General features: G+C 43.6%; 1 protein-coding gene across 23 annotated transcripts in view; it reads left to right on the top strand.

Annotated features, from left to right (window-relative positions):
• Positions 1 to 24879, top strand: part of LOC124047616 (CLIP-associating protein 1-B-like) — a 131059-nt gene that overhangs the window by 92744 nt on the left and 13436 nt on the right. For 7 of the 23 annotated variants that reach the window (XM_046367956.1, XM_046367941.1, XM_046367970.1 and 4 more), the window contains 12 exons: positions 2580 to 2744; positions 3512 to 3574; positions 4175 to 4278; positions 4730 to 4756; positions 5142 to 5253; positions 5406 to 5538; positions 6092 to 6155; positions 6331 to 6333; positions 6558 to 6721; positions 15114 to 15192; positions 16025 to 16168; positions 23962 to 24066. In XM_046367956.1, coding sequence (XP_046223912.1) covers positions 2580 to 2744; positions 3512 to 3574; positions 4175 to 4278; positions 4730 to 4756; positions 5142 to 5253; positions 5406 to 5538; positions 6092 to 6155; positions 6331 to 6333; positions 6558 to 6721; positions 15114 to 15192; positions 16025 to 16168; positions 23962 to 24066 — 1163 coding nt within the window. The remainder of the gene's footprint in view (positions 1 to 2579; positions 2745 to 3511; positions 3575 to 4174; positions 4279 to 4729; positions 4757 to 5141; positions 5254 to 5405; positions 5539 to 6091; positions 6156 to 6330; positions 6334 to 6557; positions 6722 to 15113; positions 15193 to 16024; positions 16169 to 23961; positions 24067 to 24879) is intronic. The other 16 variants (XM_046367988.1, XM_046367960.1, XM_046368005.1 and 13 more) reach the window with 12 other exon arrangements.

The raw sequence follows: 24879 nt of genomic DNA, 5'->3' as shown, positions 1-24879 counted from the left end.
AAACAAAAACACAGTGAAGAAATGGCTGCCTAAATATGATTCCCAATCAGAGACAACGATAAACAGCTGCCTCTGATTGGGAACCATACCAGGCCAACATAGAAATACACAACCTAGATTTACCCACCCTAGTCACACCCCGACCTAACCAAAATAGAGAATAAAAAGGCTCTCTATGGTCAGGGCGTGACAGTACCCCTGCCAAAGGTGCGGATTCCGGCTGCAAAACCTGACTCTATAGGGGAGGGTCCGGGTGGGCATCTAGCATCGGTGGCGGCTCCGGTGCGGGGCGAAGTACCCACTCCGCTCGCGGATCCGGCCCTGGACCCGGGCTGAACACTGTGCCTGGACTGGACACCGGCGCAGAGGAAGGCTCCTGCCTTGGAGCTGGACTGGACACCGGGTCTAGACTGGACATCGGTGCAGAGGAAGGCTCCTGCCTTGGAGCTTGACTGGGGAGACGCACTGGAGACCTGATGCGTGGAGCCGGCACAGGTGGCACCGAACAGATGACAACCTCTGCACGGTGAGTGCGGGGAGCTAGCATAGGACGTACTGGGCTGTGGAGGCGCACTGGAGACCTGGTGCATAGATCCGGCACAAATTGTACCGGAACTATGACACACTCCGCACGGCGAGTGCAGGGAGCTGGCACAGGACGTACTGGGCTGTGGAGGCGCACTGGAGACCTGGTGCGTGGAGCTGGCACAGATTTCACCAGACTGATCGCATGCTCCTCATACGGGGAGCTGACTCCCTCCCTCCAATTTCTCCATCCTCTCCCAGACGGGCTCTGGTTCACTCCCTGGCTCTGCCACCCACCCCGCGTGCCCCCCCCAAAAACAATTTTGGGCTGTCTTTTGGGCTTTCTTTTTGGCCGCGAACCCCAGCGTTGTCGCTGTCCTCCCTTCTCTCCTTGCATCTGCCCCCAAGGAAGGCTACCCTGTCCTGCCAGGATTTCCACCCAAGTCCAGGATCCCTTCCCATCCAAGATCTCCTCCCAAGTCCAGGATACCTTCTCCTCCTGGGCACGCTGCTTAGTCCTGGTGTGGTGGGATCTTCTGTCACGATCGTCGTAAGAACACTCGGACCAAAGCGCAGCAGGAAATCGGTTCGACATTGTTTATTAAGTGAACCGCACAACAAAACAATAAAGAATAAACGAAACGTGACGTTCTGGAGTGCTTACTGGCAAAAAAAAAATATATATATATCCCACAGAAACACAGTGGGAAAATGTCTGCCTTAATGTGATCCCCAATCAGAGACAACGATAAACTGCTGCCTCTGATTGGGAACCATACCAGGTCAACATAGAAATACACAACCTAGATTACCCACCCTAGTCACACTCCGACCTAACCAAATAGAGATAAAAAGCCTCTCTATGGTCAGGGTGTGACACACCGGCCCTGTCCTATTGCTTTGATTGATTGGTCTGTGTATATCATCGACCAAACAGCTCCCCCCATCTTAGCTTCTTGTCTGTCTGTCTGTCTGTCTGTCTGTCTGTCTGTCTGTCTGTCTGTCTGTCTGTCTGTCTGTCTGTCTGTCTGTCTGTCTGTCTGTCTGTCTGTCTGTCTGTCTGTCTGTCTGTCTGTCTGTCTGTCTGTCTGTCTGTCTGTCTGTCTGTCTGTCTGTCTGTCTGTCTGTCTGTCTGTCTGTCTGTCTGTCTGTCTGTCTGTCTGTCTGTCTGTCTGTCTGTCTGTCTGTCTGTCTGTCTGTCTGTCTGTCTGTCTGTCTGTCTGTCTGTCTGTCTGTCTGTCTGTCTGTCTGTCTGTCTGTCTGTCTGTCTGTCTGTCTGTCTGTCTGTCTGTCTGTCTGTCTGTCTGTCTGTCTGTCTGTCTGTCTGTCTGTCTGTCTGTCTGTCTGTCTGTCTGTCTGTCTGTCTGTCTGTCTGTCTGTCTGTCTGTCTGTCTGTCTGTCTGTCTGTCTGTCTGTCTGTCTGTCTGTCTGTCTGTCTGTCTGTCTGTCTGTCTGTCTGTCTGTCTGTCTGTCTGTCTGTCTGTCTGTCTGTCTGTCTGTCTGTCTGTCTGTCTGTCTGTCTGTCTGTCTGTCTGTCTGTCTGTCTGTCTGTCTGTCATTCCTGAATTGGGAAGGCCGCCTTTTTTACATCAGTAAATTGACAATTAGACGTTGCAATGTTTTTAAGTTTGTATTTTTGTCTTCTTCTGAGTCATTTTCAGTTCATATTTTTGTTATAATTGACTATAATGGTTTGTCTTTCTTTGGTGTTTTTACCATATCTTTATTTTTATACCCTCTTTTAATTCTTAATTGTTTTCTTTGTTTTTATATTGTGTATTAACTCTGTTTATCTGTTGTAAGCTACAGTCATACCAATCGACTATTCATTGACAACCTAATCCTTGTCACAAAATAACAAAAACATTTAAAAATGGACTTGCGCTAACTTAAGTTCTAAAATTTAACCTGATGTCCAGCAGACGCCAACCCACCACCACGTCCCAGAGTCCTCCTTCCCCTCACCCCCTCTCTTATTCCAGTCCCCAACCACAGCCCAACCCCAGGCATCACCTCACTAACCCCAAACCTGTGTTCTACTGCCCTACTGACAGCCAGGCTGTGTGGTAAAGCTCTTGTTCCTGGTACTCCTCTCTCCTCCTACAACACGCTAGCGAGGAGCCGTATCCCCCGGCCCAGCATGAGTCAGGGCTGCAGCAGGGAAACCTCTAGGGAAAGCAGCCGAGACACCAGCCCTGCTCGGGGTTTCAAGCCTCTTGGTGAGTACCACGACCAACCGGACACCAGGAGGTCTCCCGTAAGCAGCAAGGCCCACTAGTACCCACTCCTCAGCCCCCGCCTCTAAACCCCTACTCTCTGTCCCAGCCTCCCTGTACACCCCAGGATGTCTAGATAGAAGATCCCCCTCTAGAACTTCTCTTGTCTTCTCTGATCTACTCTGCCTGCACTAACCCTCTCAAAGTTTCTGGAATATAATCACTGCGCTGTCTTGTTTGTGTCTGTCTTGTTGGGAATTCTCCAAGTCTTATGCTATATATGTATTTGTGTGCCTTTGTATGTGTAATATAATGACCAGCAACATGGAAAGATCACAAAATCTCTGGAAGTTCTAGGATTCTGTTTTTGGTCCAATGAAAAATGGTTTGGCACATCTCATAATAAATGTAAATCAAGAGGCAGAATAGGTAGTGACTACAGTAAACAGTGTACTGTATGTGTCATCGTATTCAATGTCCATAGCTGACCTGCTTCTCAGCTCTCTCCTGTGCTCCTGCCACATCTCAGGAAATGACACAACTTTGTCACTGCTTTGTCATGGGGGACAACAACAAGAGGGACAAAGTGGGATACATGAGGGATACCCGCCCCTCCTATCCTATGACTGTTGTAGATGTGGTTGGTTGCTCATAATCATAGTTGATTAATGCAGCCAGGCGCTGAGCCTGATTCAACTACAGAGGACGGTACCTGTTGCGTTTGTGTCACTAATGCCCCGGGTGTCATCCACCCCTCCTGTCCCTTGCAGCCTCCCGACGTACTTCCCGCTCTACCAGTGCCCTATCCACGGCTGACCCCCACGGCCAGTCAGGTGACCTGCATGCCCCACCCTCTCATTTCCACATTTAGCGATTATGCCAGCATGAGTCTATACATGTTGCTGTGAGGGCTGTGCCCACCCTGCCACAGGATGCAATATTTTGTTCAAACTTTTGAGGAGGAGATCTGTAAGCGTGCTGCTTTGTCATATTATGTGTCGTTATCATCTGCTTCAATATGATGTTTTGTGATTTTATTTTTAAAAGATTGAGTTACTGTGTAATCAAAAGGCCTGTTCCCATCTGTATGATTTTCTCCTTGTTAGTGACTTTTTGGACATTGTATGATGTATTTGTACTTCAGTGTATTGAGTATCTCATATAAGAGTTGTTTATTTCCCCGTTTGCAAGTCTCAGTTTCTTTTCTCTTCATTTCAAATGAGCACTAATCATTTTCTGGTGATTTCTGTTGGTGTCATCTTTTTCACTATTCATTTTTTTACATATCACTCAAGCTTTCTGGTGTTTTAGTTTTCAATCTTTTTGGTGTATGGTCTGTAAACCCTATCATATTGCCTTTTGTCTCCCTAGAGCAAGATCCCATTGACTTTCTCTTGTGTTACTCCACTCACCCCCCTCTCCTCTCCCCCCAGATCGGTTTGGTTTGATTCACCAGGACCGTATCTCTGCCTCAGTAAATGCCATGAGAGTCCTCAACACTGGCACTGAGGTGGAAGCTGCTGTGGCTGATGCACTGGTAAGTCACCAATCAACTTTTACCAGCTGCCAGTTCTGAAGACAGTTTGTCTTAAGGTAGAGTTAAACTTAGTCAGTCCCTCATTAAAGCATGCCAGTTAATCGCTGAGGACTTGATGTGGAAACCATATGCATTTTAAGTCTGTGTTTAGATGTTTACTGTGGGCCCTCTTAAAAATGAATGAATCCCAGTTTTTTTTTTTTTTGTCAGAAAATAAAACTGCATTGAGTAGTAAAATGTAATGAGATGAAATGAAACCTGTGTTTGTGTATGGAAATCAGAATGTCAGTATATATTTCAATAAGAAAGACTTTGACTGCAAGAAAGTCAACATTGTTACCATGTAGATAAAAACATGTCTTATCTTATTCCCAAGCAGGACTGCAGTCATGATATTTTCCCTCTAAAATATCCCTCTTTCTCTTTCCTGCTTGGTTGCCTGTAACTTCAGCTGTTAGGAGCCTCCAGAAATAATAAGGTAGTTGTCCAATTCGTGTACCATTCTATTCACTAATCAACAAAAATGTACCATCACTAAATGTTGCTATTTGGCCAAAAGCAATTGCTGGCAGATTTTAGTTTATTATTCAATAAAATGTTATTAACAATAGGAATTCTTATAACATTATTTAATCATCTCTCTGCATGTTCATATCAATCATGAAAAATCGACAGTTGGAACAAATTGCATGGCTACCTCATTCATTGTGAATGGCATCGTATCGTAGCCCATTAAATCCTACTTCCTGGTTGAGTTTGAGTGACAAAGTGACCAGAGGTCTAGCTTGCCTGTCCCACTTCTCTCCTGGTCCTGTGAACAATGACCTCACCATTACCCATCCCTTCCCATTCTCTCCGAACAGAGAAAGCCAATGAGGCGGCGGTATGAGTCTCCGGGTATCTATTCTGACGACGATGCTAACAGCGACGCATCCAGTGCATGCTCAGAGCGCTCATACGGGTCCAGGAACGGAGGTATGTGGTCCTGTGTTGTTACTGAGTTGGTAAGAACATGGAACTAGCAACATAAGGGTAGTGGGTTCGAATCCTGATAGATTCACATAGACTAAAATGTATGCATTTGGATAAAAGCATCTTCTGAATGGTATATATATATTATTATCTAGGTATCCCTCACTACCTGCGTCAAACGGAGGATGTGGCGGAGGTGCTAAACCACTGTGCCAGCTCCAACTGGTCAGAGAGGAAGGAGGGGCTGCTGGGTCTGCAGAACCTACTCAAGAACCAAAGAATACTCAGGTGGGTGCGGGGCCAGGGGGGTGGACTTTTTGGAAGTCATGTCACTGTAACTATGCTGATCTGCTCCTACCTCTGTCATGTAGGGTTCACTAAGTATTTTCTATGCATTGCTGTCTTTTTGGATGGCATTGGAGATAGTAGAATTGTTGTTAAGAATCTTCTGCCAGCTGTGGATAGGGTTTGAAGTAGTCTTGATTCTTTTTCATATATAAATTATAATTTCCTTTTGAAATTGTTCAACTTTTAAAGAGGATATCCTGTCAAGGAGAGTCCAGCAGGGTGTTTATTTTCATAGCTTTCCTTAATTGAGGGAGAAATGACTGGTCACGAGGACCCTGCAGCTATAATGCCGCCCGTCAGGTGGTAAAGTGAAAGATGAGTTTCAGAGGAGTCAGTTTGTGAGACAAGGCCATTTGTCTGCCTGCTCTCCCTGTGAGGGCAGCAACATTGTCTCCAGAAGGAGCTGCTTTAAATCAAGCCTCTCTGACATCTATTAGTGATGTCTGCCTGTGTTTACTAATGTCTGCTGGTGGATGCTGTTTGTGTGTTGCAGCCGAGTGGAGCTGAAGAGACTATGTGAGATCTTCAGCAGGATGTTTGCAGATCCACACAGCAAGGTAGGTGACAGGATGTTCACCTGTGTTGTTTGAACGTTTCATATCAATACATTGACACACTCACTCATAACTTTTACTTTTGACATTCAAAAACCCATTGCTTTGCAGTGATTTGTCTGAAAACTAATTGAGTGTTTTGTTGCATGGTCTGCTTTGGTGTGGATTTTAACAACAGAGAGTAAGTGTGTGTTTTTATTCTTTCAATTTTCTACTGTACAGACACCTATTGCCTGTGTTGTTACTTTTATAAAGGTGCTGTGTGTGTGTGTGTGTGTGTGTGTGTGTGTGTGTGTGTGTGTGTGTGTGTGTGTGTGTGTGTGTGTGTGTGTGTGTGTGTGTGTGTGTGTGTGTGTGTGTGTGTGTGTGTGTGTGTGTGTGTGTGTGTGTGTGTGTGTGTCTCAGGTGTTTAGTATGTTTCTGGAGACTCTGTTGGACTTTATCTTGGTGCATAGAGAAGACCTGCAGGACTGGCTGTTTGTCCTGCTCACCCAGCTACTGAAGAAGATGGGAGCTGACCTGCTGGGGTCTGTCCAGGCCAAGGTCCAGAAGGCTCTGGATATCACCAGGTATGGACCTCTACATCCCCCCTCCGATTACATCTCTAAACATTTTCACGCAATGCCAAACCAAACTGTTCTTTGCTTGGATATTGTCTTTTTACACACCTTTTAAACATTGTTCGAGCACTTGAGGGTTTCTCATGAAACCAGTTTTAAAATGTCTATAGCAAAATGAGTTACAAAACCACGGTCAACTGTCATTCTGAGGACTAAAATGTCTAGTTTTTGGAAAAGTGTCTCATTTTAAATACATTTTACATTTTCGCCTGAATTTTGTACATTTTCACACCAAATTCAGATTCTCAGGTCATTTTATGAAAAACATCATTTAGAAAACCAAATTTGTTTGAATAAAACACAAAATACTGTGTTTTGCTGTAGTTTGTCCATAAATCATAAAATGTTTATATTTACATTCAACTATAATACAGTTGAAGTCGGAAGTTTGCATACACAGGTTGGAGTCATTAAAACTTAGTTTTCAACCACTCCACAAATTTCTTGTCAACAAACTATAGTTTTGGCAAGTCGGTAAGGACATCTACTTTGTGCATGACACAAGTCATTTTTCCAACAATTGCTTACAGACAGGTTATTTCAGTTATAATTCACTGTATCACAATTTCAGTGGGTCAGAAGTTTACATACATTAAGTTGACTGTGCCTTTAAACAGCTTGGAAAATTCCAGAAAATGATGTCATGTCTTTAGAAGCTTCTGTTAGGCTAATTGACATCATTTGAATCAATTGGAGGTGTACCTGTGGATGTATTTCATGGCCTACCTTCAAACTCAGTGCCTCTTTGCTTGACATCATGGGAAAATCAAAATAATTCAGCCAAGACCGCAGAAAGAATTTGTAGACCTCCACAAGTCTGGTACATCCTTGGGAGCAATTTCCAAATGCTTGAAGGTACCACTTCATCTGTTCAAACAATAGTACGCAAGTATAAACACCATGGGACCACGCAGCCATCATACCGCTCAGGAAGGAGACGCATACTTTATCCTAGAGATGAACGTACTTTGGTGAGAAAAGTGCAAATGAATCCCAGAACAACAGCAAAGGACCATGTGAAGATGCTGGAGGAAACGGTGCAAAGGTATCTATATCCATAGTAAATGAGTCCTATATTGACATAACCTGAAAGGCCGCTCAGCAAGGAAGAAGCCACTGCTCCAAAACCACCTTAAAAAAGCCAGACTACGGTTTGCAACTGCACATGGGGACAAAGATCGTACTTTTTGGAGAAATGTCCTCTGATCTGACGAAACAAAAATAGAACTGTTTGGCCATAATGACCATCGTTATGTTTGCAGGAAAAAGGGGAGGCTTGCATGCTGAAGAACACCATCCAAACCGTGAAGCACGGGGGTGGCAGCATCATGTTGTGGGGGTCCTTTGCTGCAGGAGGGACTGGTGCACTTCACAAAATAGATGGCGTCATGAGGAAGAAAAATGATGTGGATATATTGAAACAACATCTCAAGACTAGAGGTCGACCGATTATGATTTTTCAACGCCGATACCAAAAAAAGCTGATACCAATTAATCAGCTGATTTTTATATATTTGTAATGAAGACAATTACAACAATACTGAATTAACACTTTTTTAAATGTATTTTTATTGCTTTGGAATTTCACCCCTTTTTCGTGGTATCCAAACATTTTAGAAGCTACTATCTAGTCTCATCGCTCATCGGGCTCAGGAGAGACTAATGTTGAAAGATACACAACCCATCCAAGCCGCACTGCTTCTTAACACAGTGCGTATCCAACCCGGAAGCCAGCCACACCAATGTGTCGGAGGAAACACCGTGCACATGGCAACCTTGGTTAGCACGCACTGTGCCACAGGAGTCCCTGGTGCGCGATGAGACAAGGACATCCCTACCGGCCAAGCCCTCCCTAACCCGGACGAAGCTAGGCCAATTGTGCGTCACTCCACGGACCTCCCGGTCGCGGCAGGTTACGACAGAGCCTGGACGCGAACCCAGAGTCTCTGATGGCACAGCTGGCGCTGCAATACAGCCCCCTTAACCACTGCGCCACCCGGGAGGCCCTACACTTTTATTTTAACTTCATATAATACATCAATTTAGTCTCAAATAAGTAATTTGGTTTAAGTAATGCAAAAACACAGTGTTGGAGAAGAACGTAAAAGTGCAATATGTGCCATGTAAAAAAGCTAACATTTTCAGTTCATTGCTCAGAACATGAGAACATGCTGGTGATTCCTTTTAAAGTGAGTCTTCAATATTCCCAGGTAAGAAGTTTTAGGTTGTAGTTTTTATAGGAATTAACCCAGAGTCTCTGATGGCACAGCTGGCGCTGCAATACAGCCCCCTTAACCACTGCGCCACCCGGGAGGCCCTACACTTTTATTTTAACTTCATATAATACATCAATTTAGTCTCAAATAAGTAATTTGGTTTAAGTAATGCAAAAACACAGTGTTGGAGAAGAACGTAAAAGTGCAATATGTGCCATGTAAAAAAGCTAACATTTTCAGTTCATTGCTCAGAACATGAGAACATGCTGGTGATTCCTTTTAAAGTGAGTCTTCAATATTCCCAGGTAAGAAGTTTTAGGTTGTAGTTTTTATAGGAATTATAGGACTATTTCTCTCTATACCATTTGTATTTCATTAACCTTTGAATATGTTATGTTCTTATTGGCACTTTAGTATTGCCAGCCTAAACGGTGCAAAGGTATCTATATCCATAGTAAATGAGTCCTATATTGACATAACCTGAAAGGCCGCTCAGCAAGGAAGAAGCCACTGCTCCAAAACCACCTTAAAAAAGCCAGACTACGGTTTGCAACTGCACATGGGGACAAAGATCGTACTTTTTGGAGAAATGTCCTCTGATCTGACGAAACAAAAATAGAACTGTTTGGCCATAATGACCATCGTTATGTTTGCAGGAAAAAGGGGAGGCTTGCATGCTGAAGAACACCATCCAAACCGTGAAGCACGGGGGTGGCAGCATCATGTTGTGGGGGTCCTTTGCTGCAGGAGGGACTGGTGCACTTCACAAAATAGATGGCGTCATGAGGAAGAAAAATGATGTGGATATATTGAAACAACATCTCAAGACTAGAGGTCGACCGATTATGATTTTTCAACGCCGATACCAAAAAAAGCTGATACCAATTAATCAGCTGATTTTTATATATTTGTAATGAAGACAATTACAACAATACTGAATTAACACTTTTTTAAATGTATTTTTATTGCTTTGGAATTTCACCCCTTTTTCGTGGTATCCAAACATTTTAGAAGCTACTATCTAGTCTCATCGCTCATCGGGCTCAGGAGAGACTAATGTTGAAAGATACACAACCCATCCAAGCCGCACTGCTTCTTAACACAGTGCGTATCCAACCCGGAAGCCAGCCACACCAATGTGTCAGAGGAAACACCGTGCACATGGCAACCTTGGTTAGCACGCACTGTGCCACAGGAGTCCCTGGTGCGCGATGAGACAAGGACATCCCTACCGGCCAAGCCCTCCCTAACCCGGACGAAGCTAGGCCAATTGTGCGTCACTCCACGGACCTCCCGGTCGCGGCAGGTTACGACAGAGCCTGGACGCGAACCCAGAGTCTCTGATGGCACAGCTGGCGCTGCAATACAGCCCCTTAACCACTGCGCCACCCGGGAGGCCCTACACTTTTATTTTAACTTCATATAATACATCAATTTAGTCTCAAATAAGTAATTTGGTTTAAGTAATGCAAAAACACAGTGTTGGAGAAGAACGTAAAAGTGCAATATGTGCCATGTAAAAAAGCTAACATTTTCAGTTCATTGCTCAGAACATGAGAACATGCTGGTGATTCCTTTTAAAGTGAGTCTTCAATATTCCCAGGTAAGAAGTTTTAGGTTGTAGTTTTTATAGGAATTAACCCAGAGTCTCTGATGGCACAGCTGGCGCTGCAATACAGCCCCCTTAACCACTGCGCCACCCGGGAGGCCCTACACTTTTATTTTAACTTCATATAATACATCAATTTAGTCTCAAATAAGTAATTTGGTTTAAGTAATGCAAAAACACAGTGTTGGAGAAGAACGTAAAAGTGCAATATGTGCCATGTAAAAAAGCTAACATTTTCAGTTCATTGCTCAGAACATGAGAACATGCTGGTGATTCCTTTTAAAGTGAGTCTTCAATATTCCCAGGTAAGAAGTTTTAGGTTGTAGTTTTTATAGGAATTATAGGACTATTTCTCTCTATACCATTTGTATTTCATTAACCTTTGAAGATGTTATGTTCTTATTGGCACTTTAGTATTGCCAGCCTAATCTTGGGAGTTGATAGGCTTAAAGTCATAACTCAATGCTTGAGGCACAACGAAGAGCTGCTGGCAAACGCAGGAAAGTGCTGTTTGAATGAATGCTTACGAACCTGCTGCTGCCTACCATCGCTCAGTCAGACTGCTCTATTAAATATCAAATCATAGGCTTAATTATAATATAATAACACACAGAAATACAAGCCTTAGGTTATTAACATGGTCGGCAGGGTAGCCTAGTGGTTAGAGCGTTGGACTAGTAACCGGAAGGTTGCAAGTTCAAACCCCCGAGCTGACAAGGTACAAATCTGTCCTTCTGCCCCTGAACAGGCAGTTAACCCGCTGTTCCTAGGCCGTTATTGGAAATAAGAATTTGTTCTTAACTGACTTGCCTGGTTAAATAAAGGTAAAATAAAAATAAATAAATAAAAAATCCGGAAACTATAAAAACTTTTATTCTTTCGCTGAAATACGGAACCGTTCCGTATTTTATCGAACGGGCTGCATCCATAAGTCTAAATGTTGTGTTACATTGAAGGTTGTGCAATGTTATGTCATAATTATGTAAAATTCTAGCAAATTAATTACGGTCTTTGTTAGAAAGAAATGGACTTCACACAGTTCGCAACGAGCCAGGCGGCCCAAACGGCTGCATATACCCTGACTCTGCTTGCACAGAACGCAAGAGCAGTGACACAATTTCCCTAGTTAAAAGAAATTCATGTTAGCAGGCAATATGAACTAAATATGCAGGTTTAAAAATGTTTACTTGTGTATTGATTTTATGAAAGGTATTGATGTTTATGGTTAGGTACACATTGGTGCAACGACAGTGCTTTTTTCGCGAATGCGCTTGTTAAATCATCACCCGTTTGGCGAAGTAGTCTGTCATTCGATGATAAATGAACAGGCACCGCATTGATTATATGCAACGCAGGACACGCTAGATAAACTAGTAATATCATCAACCATGTGTAGTTAACTAGTGATTAAGTTAAGATTGATTTGTTTTTATAAGATAAGTTTAATTCTAGCTAGCAACTTACGCGAGTGCAGCAAGGAGCCAAGGTAACAGGTGGTCAGCCTGCCACAGAGTCTCCTCGTGGAGTGCAATGTAATTGGCCACAATCGGCCATTCCGATTAATCAGTCGACCTCTACTCAAGACATCAGTCAGGAAGTTAAAGTTTGGTCGCAAATGGGTCTTCCAAATGGACAATGACCCCAAGCATACTTCCAAAGTTGTGGCAAAATGGCTTAAGGACAACAAAGTCAGGGTATTGGAGTGGCCATCACAAAGCCCTGACCTCAATCCCATAGAAGATTTGTAGGTAGAACTGAAAAAGTGTGTGCGAGCAAGGATCCCTACAAACATGACTCAATTATACCAGCACTGTCAGGAGGGATGGGCCAAAATTCACCCAACTTATTGTGGGAAGCCTGTGGAAGGCTACCCGAAAAGTTTGACCCAAGTGAAACAATTTAAAGTCAATGCTACCGAATACTAATTGAGTGTATGTAAACTTCTGACCCGCTGGGAATGTGATGAAAGAAATAAAAGCTGAAATAAATCATTCTCTCTACTATTATTCTGACATTTCACATTGTTAAAATAAAGTGGTGACCCTAACTGACCTAAGCCAGGGAATTTTACCTAGGATTAAATGACAGGAATTGTGAAATACTGAGTTTAAATGTATTTGGCTAAGATGTATGTAAACTTCTGACTTCAACTGTATGTATTACGTATAAACATAGGTAATGAGACATGTCCAGACACTATCACTTATTCAAGTTCCTGTAAAAACTAAAAGTTGTATTCACCCATGATTCATCACCTAGAGCAATAGTACTTAGATGAGCAAAATTAAGTAAATTAATTAGCTTACAGTATATGCCTTAAAAATTAGGTTCTTATTCTCAAACACCCCCTTTAACCCACTTGGCCTTCTCATTATGGAAATGGCTAAAGAGTTTTAATTGGGAAAAAGTCTAATTGAATTGTTACATTTTTTGTATAATTTAATTTGAAATATTTTTTTGGTTCAGTGTTATGTTTGACTCACACCTTTTCATTAGGTGAGCAATGTAAAATGTTTTTGGGACTTCGAAAATTGTTACGTAGTGATCATTTTGTGAAAATGCTGGTAAAATCGATAATATCTGATCAAAAAACATAATTATGAAATAGAGAAGTACAGATCCTAATTTTTTGGATTCAAGAGGACATTTTGTAAATGGACAGTTTGGTAAGAATTACCCAACTATGGTGGATGTGTAACCAGGCCAACTCAGTAGAGTTTGATTTCATCAAATCAAATTTATTTGTCACATACACATAGTTAGCAGATGTTAATGCAAGTGTAGCGAAATGCTTGTGCTTCTAGTTCCGACCATGCAGTAATATCTAACAAGTAATATAACCTAACAATTTCACAACAACTACCTTATACACACAAGTGTAAAGGAATTAATATGAATATGTACATAAAAATATATAAATGAGTGATGGCCGAACGGCATAGGCAAGATGGTATAGATGGTATAGAGAAGATATAGATGATATAGAGTACAGTATATACATATGAGATGAGTAATATAGGGTATGAAAACCTATAAAGCGGCATTGTTTAACCTCTCTAGGGTATGTGGGACGCTAGCATCCCACCTGGCCAACATCCAGTGAGATTGCAGAGCGCCAAATTCAAATACAGAAATACTCATTATACAAATTCAGAAAAGATACAACTAACTTCTTGTGAATCCAACCACGGTGTCAGATTTAAAAAATGCTTTACGGCGGAAGCGTACCTTACAATTATTTGAGAACATGGCTCAGCAGACAAATCATTACAAACAGTAACCAGCCAAGTAGAAGAGTTACACAAGTCAGAAATAGAGATAAAATGAATCACTTACCTTTGATGATCTTCATATGTTTGCACTCAGAAGACATTCATTTTTTCAATAAATGTTCCTTTTGTTCGATAAAGTCTCTCTTTATATCTGAAAACCTACGTTTTGTTTGCATGTTTTCTTCAGTAATCCACAGGCACAAACGCAGTCACAACAGGCAGACAAAAAAATCAAAATTGTATACGTAAAGTTCATAGAAACATGTCAAACGATGTTTATATTCAATCATCAGGTTCTTTTTAGCCGAAATAATCGATAATATTTCAACCGGACAATAACGTTGTCAATATAAAGGTAAACAAGAAAGGCACTCTCTCTGGTCGCGTGCATGAAAATGCTCTGTGACACGGCAGGGTCCACTCATTCAGACAGCTCTTACTCCCTAATTTTTCAGAATACAAGCCTGAAACAATTTCTAAAGACTGTTGACATCTAGTGGAAGGCATAGGAACTGCAATTTGGGGCCTAATAAATGGATACTGTAATGGCATTGAATAAAAAACTACAACAACAAGTGAGTTAGAGTGTTTTCTATCCAAATCTACTAATGATATGCATATCCTATCTTCTGGGCCTGAGTAGAAGGCAGTTTAATTGGGCATGCTTTTCATCCAAAATTCCAAATGCTACCCCCTACCCTAGGGAAGTTAGTGGCTAGTGATACATTACATCAAGATGGCAGATGCAGTAGATGGAATAGCGTAAAGTATATACATATGAGATGAGTAATGTAGGGTATGAGAACATTATATTAAGTGGCATTGTTTAAAGTGGCTAGCGATCCATTTAATTACATCAAGATGCAGTAGATTGTATAGAGTACAGTATATACATAAGAGATGAGTAATGTAGGGTGTGTAAACATGATATAAAGTGGCTAGTGATAAATTGATACATCAATTTTTCCATTATTAAAGTGGCTAGAGTTGAGTCAGTATGTTGGCAGCAGCCACTCAATGTTAGTGATGGCTGTTTAACAGTCTGATGGCCTTGAGATAGAAGCTGTTTTTCAGTCTCTAGGTCCCAGCTTTGATGCACCTGTACTGACCTCGCCTTCTGGATGGTAGCGGGGTGAACAGGCAGTGGCTCGGGTGGTTGTCGTCCTTGATGATCTTTCTGGCCTTCCTGTGACATCGGGAGGGCAGGTAGTAACTTTTAGTGTTTTCTGTTTTGTTCTCCTTAGGGAGTCTTTTCCGTTTGATCACCAGTTCAACATCCTGATGAGGTTCATTGTTGACCAGACACAGACACCCAACCTCAAGGTACAGTTTGCATAGAATGTTACCTAGCTAGATGATTTTCTGTTTGTTTTAGGGATTGGCTCAGGGTCTAAGAGTTTATGATTTCAAATACCAGTAGACACAGTGCCATGGTGATATTGTCAAATATTTTAAAAGTAAACTTGCTAAATGCCTGTGTGAATCATGTAGCTTAACACTCTGTGTGAATCATGTAGCATAACACTGTATGAATCATGTAGCTTCACACTCTGTGTGAATCATGTATCTTAACACTGTATGAATCATGTAGCTTAACACTGTATGAATCATGTATCTTAACACTCTGTATGAATCATGTAGCTTAACACTCTGTGTGAATCATGTAGCTTAACACTGTATGAAGTATGTAGCTTAACACTCTGTATGAATCATGTAGCTTAATACTGTGTGAATCGTGTAGCTTAACACTTTGTGTGAATCGTGTAGCTTAACACTCTGTGTGAATCGTATAGCTTAACACTCTGTGTGAATCGTATAGCTTAACACTCTGTGTGAATCGTATAGCTTAACACTCTGTGTGAATCGTGTATGTGTGAATCGTGTAGCTTAACACTCTGTGTGAAACGTGTAGCTTAACACTCTGTGTGAATCGTATAGCTTAACACTCTGTGTGAATCGTATAGCTTAACACTCTGTGTGAATCGTGTATGTGTGAATCGTGTAGCTTAACACTCTGTGTGAAACGTGTAGCTTAACTCTCTGTGTGAAACGTGTATCTTAAAACTGTGTGAATCATGTAGCTTAACACTGTGTGAATCATGTAGATTAACAGTCTGTGTGAATCTTGAAGCTAAACCATGTGTGTATCATGCAGGTGAAGGTGGCCATTCTGAAGTACATAGAATCACTGGCAAGACAGATGGATCCGACAGACTTTGTCAACTCCAGTGAAACCCGACTGGCTGTATCTCGCATCATTACCTGGACCACAGAGCCCAAGAGCTCCGACGTCAGGAAGGTGCAGTGCCTATAGAAAGTCTGCAACCACTTGAAATGTTTTCACATGTTGTTGCGTAACAAAGTGGGATGGAACTAGGTTTAATTGTAATTGTTTTGTCATTGATCTAAACAAAACACTCCATAATGTCAAAGTGAAGAAAAAAAATCTACACATTTTATAAATTCATTCAAATTAAATAACTAAAATATAGTTGTTACATAGGTATTCACCCACTTTGTCGAGGCAAGGCTAAGTTATTCAGAAGTTAACTTTGGCTTAACAAGTCACATAATAAGTTATATGGATTCACTCTGTGTGAAATAATAGGGGTTGACATGATTTTTAATGACTACCTCTTCTTTTGTCCCCCATACAACATCTGTAAGGACCCTTAGTCAAGTATTGCATTTCAAGCACAAATTCAACTACAGACCAGGGAGCTTTTCGTAAGCATACAGAAGGGCATTGATTGGTAGATGGGTTACAATAACAAATTAGACATTGAATATCTCGTAAAGCATGGGCAAGTTAATAATTATGCTGTGGATGCAGTATTAAACCACCCAGACACATGGGTGGTTTAATACAGTCGTCCTCCTGAACTGGACGATTGCAGTCGTCCTCCTGAACTGAGCAGCAGGACAGGAAGGAAACATGCTTAGGGATGTCACCATGAGGCCATTGGTGATTTTAAACAGCTACAGAGTTCAATGGCTGGGATGGGATATAATTGAGGATAGATCAACAACATTATAGTGACACCACAATAATGACCTAAATGACAGAGGGAAAGGAATAATTACAAATAAACAGAATGAAAATATTCTAAAACATGTTAATGTATGAAACAACATTAACATGTTTTGGAATATTTCCATTTGTGTTTATTTGTAATTATTAATTTATCTCTGTCATTTAGGTCATTATTGTGGTGTCACAATAAAGTAATACACTGTTTGGCCAAAGTGCAAGGTCTTATGTTTGGGGCAAATCCAGCACATCACTGAGAAACGGCCTCCATCATGTTATGGGTATGCTTGTCATCAACAAGGACTAGGGAGTTTTTTTTAGGATAAAAAGAAACTGAATAGAGCTTAGCACAGGCAAAAGCCCAGAGGAAAACCTGGTTCAGTCTGCTTTTCACCAGACACTGGGAGAGGAATTCACCTTTCAGCAGGACAATAACCAAAAACACAAAGCCAAATCTACACTGAAGTTGCTTACCAAGAAGACTGGGAATGTTCCTGAGTTGCGAAGTTACAGTTTTGACTTAAATCTACTTGGCAGTCTATGGCAAGACTTGAAAATGGCTGTCTAGCCATGCTCCCCAACACCTTGACAGAGCTTGAAGAATTCTGAAAAGAGTAATGGGCAAATATTGCACAATACAGGTGTGCAAAGCTCTTATGAGACTTACCCAGGAAGACTCACAGCTTTAATTGCTGACAAAGGTGTTTCTAACATTTATTGACTATGGGGGGGTTGAATACTTATAATTAAGGTATATTAGTGATTTATTTTTCATTAATCAAAAAAATGAAATAACCTTTTGACTTTGACAGTACGAAGTGTTTTGTATAGATGGTTGACAGAAAATGACAGTTAAATCCATTTTAATCCCACTTTGTAACACAATAACATGTGAAGAAATCCAAGGGGGTTGTAGACTCTATAGGCACTGTATGTCTCAGTGGAAAGTAGGACCTACTAGTTATGGCATAGTCCCAAGGGCCTGCTCAATAAATACCATCTGAATAACATGCTCTCTAGGCAGAAAACAACGATAATACTGCAATTGTTATGCAGGTGAATGAGGACCCAAAAGCGACTTGGCGAAAACAGAGTATTTAATCCAGTAAGAAACTTTACAAAACAAAAAGCATAATACTACTCGTAAAGACGAGAACAGACTGGAGACTTGATCGAGAACTGCAGGTTGCCTCGGGAAGGCACTTGAACCTAGCAGACTCAGACACCTGCTCACCACGCAGCATCTGAGGGAAACACGACACGACAGGGCAAAACATAGACACAGCACGGTGAATTATAGATGAGGATCCGACGGGGCAGGAACGGAAAACAAGGAGAGAAATAGGGACTCTAATCAGGGAAAAGGATCGGGAACAGGTGTGGGAAGACTAAATGATGATTAGGGAATAGGAACAGCTGGGAGCAGGAACGGAACGATAGAGAGAAGAGAGAGCGAGAGAGTGAGAGAGGGAGGGGGAGAGAGAGGGATAAAAAGAGGGAAAGAACCTAATAAGACCAGCAGAGGGAAACGAACAGAAGGGAAAGCACAAGGACAAGACATGATAATTAATGACAAAACATGACAGTACCCCCCACTCACCGAGCGCCTCCTGGCGCACTCGAGGAGGAATCCTGGCGGCAACGGAGGAAATCATCAATGAGTGAACGGTCCAGCACGTCCCGAGACGGAACCCAACTCCTCTCCTCAGGACCGTAACCCTCCCAATCCACTAAGTATTGGTGACCCCGTCCCCGAGAACGCATGTCCATGATCTTATGTACCTTGTAAATAGGTGCGCTCTCGACAAGGACGGGAGGGGGAGGGAAGACGAACGGGGGTGCGAAGAAAGGGCTTGACACAGGAGACATGGAAGACAGGATGGACGCGACGAAGATGTCGCGGAAGAAGCAGTCGCACAGCGACAGGATTGACGACCTGGGAGACACGGAACGGACCAATGAACCGCGGAGTCAACTTACGAGAAGCTGTCGTAAGAGGAAGGTTGCGAGTGGAAAGCCACACTCTCTGGCCGCAACAATACCTTGGACTCTTAATCCTGCGTTTATTGGCGGCTCTCACAGTCTGTGCCCTGTAGCGGCAAAGTGCAGACCTCACCCTCCTCCAGGTGCGCTCACAACGTTGGACAAACGCTTGAGCGGAGGGAACGCTGGACTCGGCAAGCTGGGATGAGAACAGAGGAGGCTGGTAACCCAGACTACTCTGAAACGGAGATAACCCGGTAGCAGACGAAGGAAGCGAGTTGTGAGCGTATTCTGCCCAGGGGAGCTGTTCTGCCCAAGACGCAGGGTTTCTGAAAGAAAGGCTGCGTAGTATGCGACCAATCGTCTGATTGGCCCTCTCTGCTTGACCGTTAGACTGGGGATGAAACCCGGAAGAGAGACTGACGGACGCACCAATCAAACGACAGAACTCCCTCCAAAACTGTGACGTGAATTGCGGGCCTCTGTCTGAAACGGCGTCTAACGGGAGGCCATGAATTCTGAACACATTCTCGATAATGATTTGTGCCGTCTCCTTAGCGGAAGGAAGTTTAGCGAGGGGAATGAAATGTGCCGCCTTAGAGAACCTATCGACAACCGTAAGAATCACAGTCTTCCCCGCAGACAAAGGCAGACCGGTAATGAAGTCTAGGGCGATGTGAGACCATGGTCGAGAAGGAATGGGGAGCGGTCTGAGACGACCGGCAGGAGGAGAGTTACCCGACTTAGTCTGCGCGCAGTCCGAACAAGCAGCCACGAAACGGCGCGTGTCACGCTCCTGAGTCGGCCACCAAAAGCGCTGGCGAATAGACGCAAGAGTGCCTCGAACACCGGGATGACCAGCTAACTTGGCAGAGTGAGCCCACTGAAGAACAGCCAGACGAGTGGAAACAGGAACGAAAAGGAGGTTACTAGGACAAGCGCGCGGCGACGCAGTGTGCGTGAGTGCTTGCTTAACCTGTCTTTCAATTCCCCAGACTGTCAACCCGACAACACGCCCATAAGGAAGAATCCCCTCGGGATCAGTAGAAGCCACAGAAGAACTAAACAGACGGGATAAGGCATCAGGCTTGGTGTTCTTGCTACCCGGACGGTAAGAAATCACAAACTCGAAACGAGCGAAAAACAACGCCCAACGAGCTTGACGGGCATTAAGTCGTTTGGCAGAACGGATGTACTCAAGGTTCTTATGGTCTGTCCAAACGACAAAAGGAACGGTCGCCCCTCCAACCACTGTCGCCATTCGCCTAGGGCTAAGCGGATGGCGAGCAGTTCACGGTTACCCACATCATAGTTGCGCTCAGATGGCGACAGGCGATGAGAAAATAAGCGCAAGGATGAACCTTATCGTCAGACTGGAAGCGCTGGGATAGAATGGCTCCCACGCCTACCTCTGAAGCGTCAACCTCGACAATGAATTGTCTAGTGACGTCAGGAGTAACGAGGATAGGAGCGGACGTAAAACGTTCTTTTAGAAGATCAAAAGCTCCCTGGGCGGAACCGGACCACTTAAAACACGTCTTGACAGAAGTAAGAGCTGTGAGAGGGGCAGCAACTTGACCGAAATTACGAATGAAACGCCGATAGAAATTAGCGAAACCTAAAAAGCGCTGCAACTCGACACGTGACCTTGGAACGGGCCAATCACTGACAGCTTGGACCTTAGCGGAATCCATCTGAATGCCTTCAGCGGAAATAACGGAACCGAGAAAAGTAACGGAGGAGACATGAAAAGAGCACTTCTCAGCCTTTACGTAGAGACAATTCTCTAAAAGGCGCTGTAGAACACGTCGAACGTGCTGAACATGAATCTCGAGTGACGGTGAAAAAATCAGGATATCGTCAAGATAGACAAAAACAAAGATGTTCAGCATGTCTCTCAGAACATCATTAACTAATGCCTGAAAAACAGCTGGCGCATTGGCGAGACCAAACGGCAGAACCCGGTACTCAAAATGCCCTAACGGAGTGTTAAACGCCGTTTTCCACTCGTCCCCCTCTCTGATGCGCACGAGATGGTAAGCGTTACGAAGGTCCAACTTAGTAAAGCACCTGGCTCCCTGCAGAATCTCGAAGGATGATGACATAAGGGGAAGCGGATAACGATTCTTAACCGTTATGTCATTCAGCCCTCGATAATCCACGCAGGGGCGCAGAGTACCGTCCTTCTTCTTAACAAAAAAGAACCCCGCCCCGGCCGGAGAGGAAGAAGGCACTATGGTACCGGCGTCAAGAGACACAGATAAATAATCCTCGAGAGCCTTACGTTCGGGAGCCGACAGAGAGTATAGTCTACCCCGAGGAGGAGTGGTCCCCGGAAGGAGATCAATACTACAATCATACGACCGGTGAGGAGGAAGGGAGTTGGCTCGGGACCGACTGAAGACCGTGCGCAGATCATGATATTCCTCCGGCACTCCTGTCAAATCGCCAGGTTCCTCCTGAGAAGTGGGGACAGAAGAAATGGGAGGGATGGCAGACATTAAGCACTTCACATGACAAGAATACGTTCCAGGATAGGATAGAATTACAAGACCAATTAATAGAAGGATTATGACATACTAGCCAGGGATGACCCAAAACAACAGGTGTGAAAGGTGAACGAAAAATCAAAAAAGAAATAGTCTCACTGTGGTTACCAGATACTGTGAGAGTTAAAGGTAGTGTCTCAAATCTGATACTGGGAAGATGACTACCATCTAAGGCAAACATGGGCGTAGGCTTGTCTAACTGTCTGAAAGGAATGTTATGTTTCCGAACCCATGCTTCGTCCATGAAACAACCCTCAGCCCCAGAGTCAATCAAGGCACTGCATGTAGCACCCGAACCGGTCCAGCGTAGATGGACCGACATAGTAGTACAGGATCTAGATGAAGAGACCTGAGTAGTAGCGCTCACCAGTAGCCCTCCGCTTACTGATGGGCTCTGGCCTCTTACTGGACATGAATTAACAAAATGTCCATCAAATCCGCAATAGAGGCACAGGCGGTTGGTGATCCTCCGTTCCCTCTCCTTAGTCGAGATGCGAATCCCTCCCAGCTGCATGGGCTCAGTCTCAGAGCCAGAGGAGGGAGATGGTTGCGATGCGGAGCAGGGAAACACCGTTGATGCGAGCTCTCTTCCACGAGCCTGGTGACGAAGATCTACCCGTCGTTCTATGCGGATGGCGAGAGCAATCAAAGAGTCCACACTGGAGGGAACCTCCCGAGAGAGAATCTCATCTTTGACCACTGTGTGGAGTCCCTCCAGAAAACGAGCGAGCAGCGCCGGCTCGTTCCAGTCACTAGAGGCAGCAAGAGTACGAAACTCTATAGAGTAATCCGTTATGGATTGATCACCTTGGCATAGGGAAGCCAGGGCCCTAGAAGCCTCCCCACCAAAATCTGAACGGTCAAAAACCCGAATCATCTCCTCTTTAAAGTTCTGGTAATTGTTAGAACAATCAGCCCTTGCCTCCCAGATAGCTGTGCCCCACTCTCGGGCCCGGCCAGTAAGGAGTGAAATGACGTAAGCAACCCGAGCTCTCTCTCTAGAGTATGTGTTGGGTTGGAGAGAGAACACAATCTCACACTGGGTGAGAAAGGAGCGGCACTCAGTGGGCTGCCCGGAGTAGCAAGGTGGGTTATTAACCCTAGGTTCTGGAGGCTCGGCAGGCCAGGAAGTAACAGGTGGCACGAGACGAAGACTCTGGAACTGTCCAGAGAGGTCGGAAACCTGAGCGGCCAGGTTCTCCACGGCATGGCGAGCAGCAGACAATTCCTGCTCGTGTCTGCCGAGCATGGCTCCTTGGATCTCGACGGCAGTGTTACGAGCCTCTGTAGTCGCTGGGTCCATTCCTTGGTCGGATCCTTCTGTTATGCAGGTGAATGAGGACCCAAAAGCGACTTGGCGAAAACAGAGTATTTAATCCAGTAAGAAACTTTACAAAACAAAAAGCATAATACTACTCGTAAAGACGAGAACAGACTGGAGACTTGATCGAGAACTGCAGGTTGCCTCGGGAAGGCACTTGAACCTAGCAGACTCAGACACCTGCTCACCACGCAGCATCTGAGGGAAACACGACACGACAGGGCAAAACATAGACACAGCACGGTGAATTATAGATGAGGATCCGACGGGGCAGGAACGGAAAACAAGGAGAGAAATAGGGACTCTAATCAGGGAAAAGGATCGGGAACAGGTGTGGGAAGACTAAATGATGATTAGGGGAATAGGAACAGCTGGGAGCAGGAACGGAACGATAGAGAGAAGAGAGAGCGAGAGAGTGAGAGAGGGAGGGGGAGAGAGAGGGATAAAAAGAGGGAAAGAACCTAATAAGACCAGCAGAGGGAAACGAACAGAAGGGAAAGCACAAGGACAAGACATGATAATTAATGACAAAACATGACAGCAATGCTAATAGTACAGCAGCTAGATTACTTCCTCAGCTTGACTTTTTTTTTTAGGATTTGTTCGCTTTGATTAAGTCTGTCATCAGTTGTTGTTAACTATTAGCAAAACTCAGACACCCTCCTTTAGAAGAAATGCATTCAACAGTTTTTAAATGTTATCCATATTAAAGTGTAGCTATCGATACACAGGGATTTACGTCATTTGAATTACTACAGATGTTATGTTTGTATTTGTTTCTGCTCTCATTAACTGTGTTGGCAATGAAGCCATGTTCCACCAGAAATGACCTGGTGATAAGACTCTGCTATCTCTCTGTTCTGTGGCAGGACATGTGTTCACTCTTGGGTTGTTTGTTTTTCCACCACTGCTAGTTCCAATTTAAGTCCTCAACTAGTTAACACAGGACGTACCTTACACTGTAGGGTATTAAAAACAGCTAGCCTGAAAATAATCTTTAAAGGAATGGGAAATAAATATTATTTTCATGCTTTTAATTGTTTTATAATAGAAACAAACTTTATATACCCCACTTGCATCCCACAGGAGGACCCTGTTAACAGCTATAACCTTGTCTATGTTTATAGGAGTGTACTCCTATAAACATCTGCTTTCCTTTGTCAAAACTACAATACCCATAATTCTACCTCCCTGCCACTGTGCCCCAGACCCTTCATAACTGGGTGGTGGAGGAGCTATCAGGCAGGTCCAGTACTGCAGCCTTACTGTCCCAGCAGGCCGGGGAGGGGCAACTGGAAGAGAGGTGTAAGCAGGTAGTGCCTCATCAACCAATCACTGTCCACCGCCAAGCACGCACCGCCTACCGAGCTGCACAGATGCCTAGCTGCCTCAAAGAGTGTGAAATGATCTCAAGTGTGGCCTTGCCTTTTTTACCTCACCTTCACGCTCTAGCCCTTTCTACTGCTCGCTTTAACCTACAGTAGCTATGCCTTGAAAGTAAAACTGCTGTTGTTCGCCAACAGAACACTACTACAACACAACAAAGAATTTGTCATTAGGTCTCAGGAGTATGTGAATGGATAGTTGCTTTGTTTGTTCGAAGTTCTACCGACCGATATCATCGCTGAATAACGATGTGAAAACATGAATGCTATTTTCGCTTTTGTTCTGTGCCTAACACATTGTCTGTTTTGAACCACATTAACAGCCTCTACATATGCATGCTGACATGGTAACGTTTCTAGTAGAAAGAATTACTTTAATTATTTAAAATGGTTCTGTATTAATTAAGGTAATGTCTCAGTCCTTGTTATAAGCAATGTCTAACCTGCTAGAACTAAGTACTTGTGAATTTAATATTTTGTTTTTAAAGCATGATGTCACTCACCGCAAATGTATATTACAGCAGAAGTTGCGAAAACATGTTTGATAATGTGATCAACTGTGATTTAGATTTTTGGACTGTTTCTCTGTACTGTTTTATTCAGTATATAACACTACAGACACCGCAGTTTCAAGGTGTACATCCAAGTCTCTCCACTGGTATGGTTAGCTGACAAATTCATTTGAGTTCCTAGAGGAGCAAAGAGCTTCCCTGTAAGAATACATAACCCACTATTATCTAT

This window comes from Oncorhynchus gorbuscha, linkage group LG01, assembly GCF_021184085.1.
Source record: "Oncorhynchus gorbuscha isolate QuinsamMale2020 ecotype Even-year linkage group LG01, OgorEven_v1.0, whole genome shotgun sequence".
Classification (NCBI taxonomy): domain Eukaryota; kingdom Metazoa; phylum Chordata; class Actinopteri; order Salmoniformes; family Salmonidae; genus Oncorhynchus; species Oncorhynchus gorbuscha.
The sequence above is the reverse complement of the archived record's forward strand: the minus strand, read 5'-3'. Positions and strand labels throughout refer to the sequence as shown.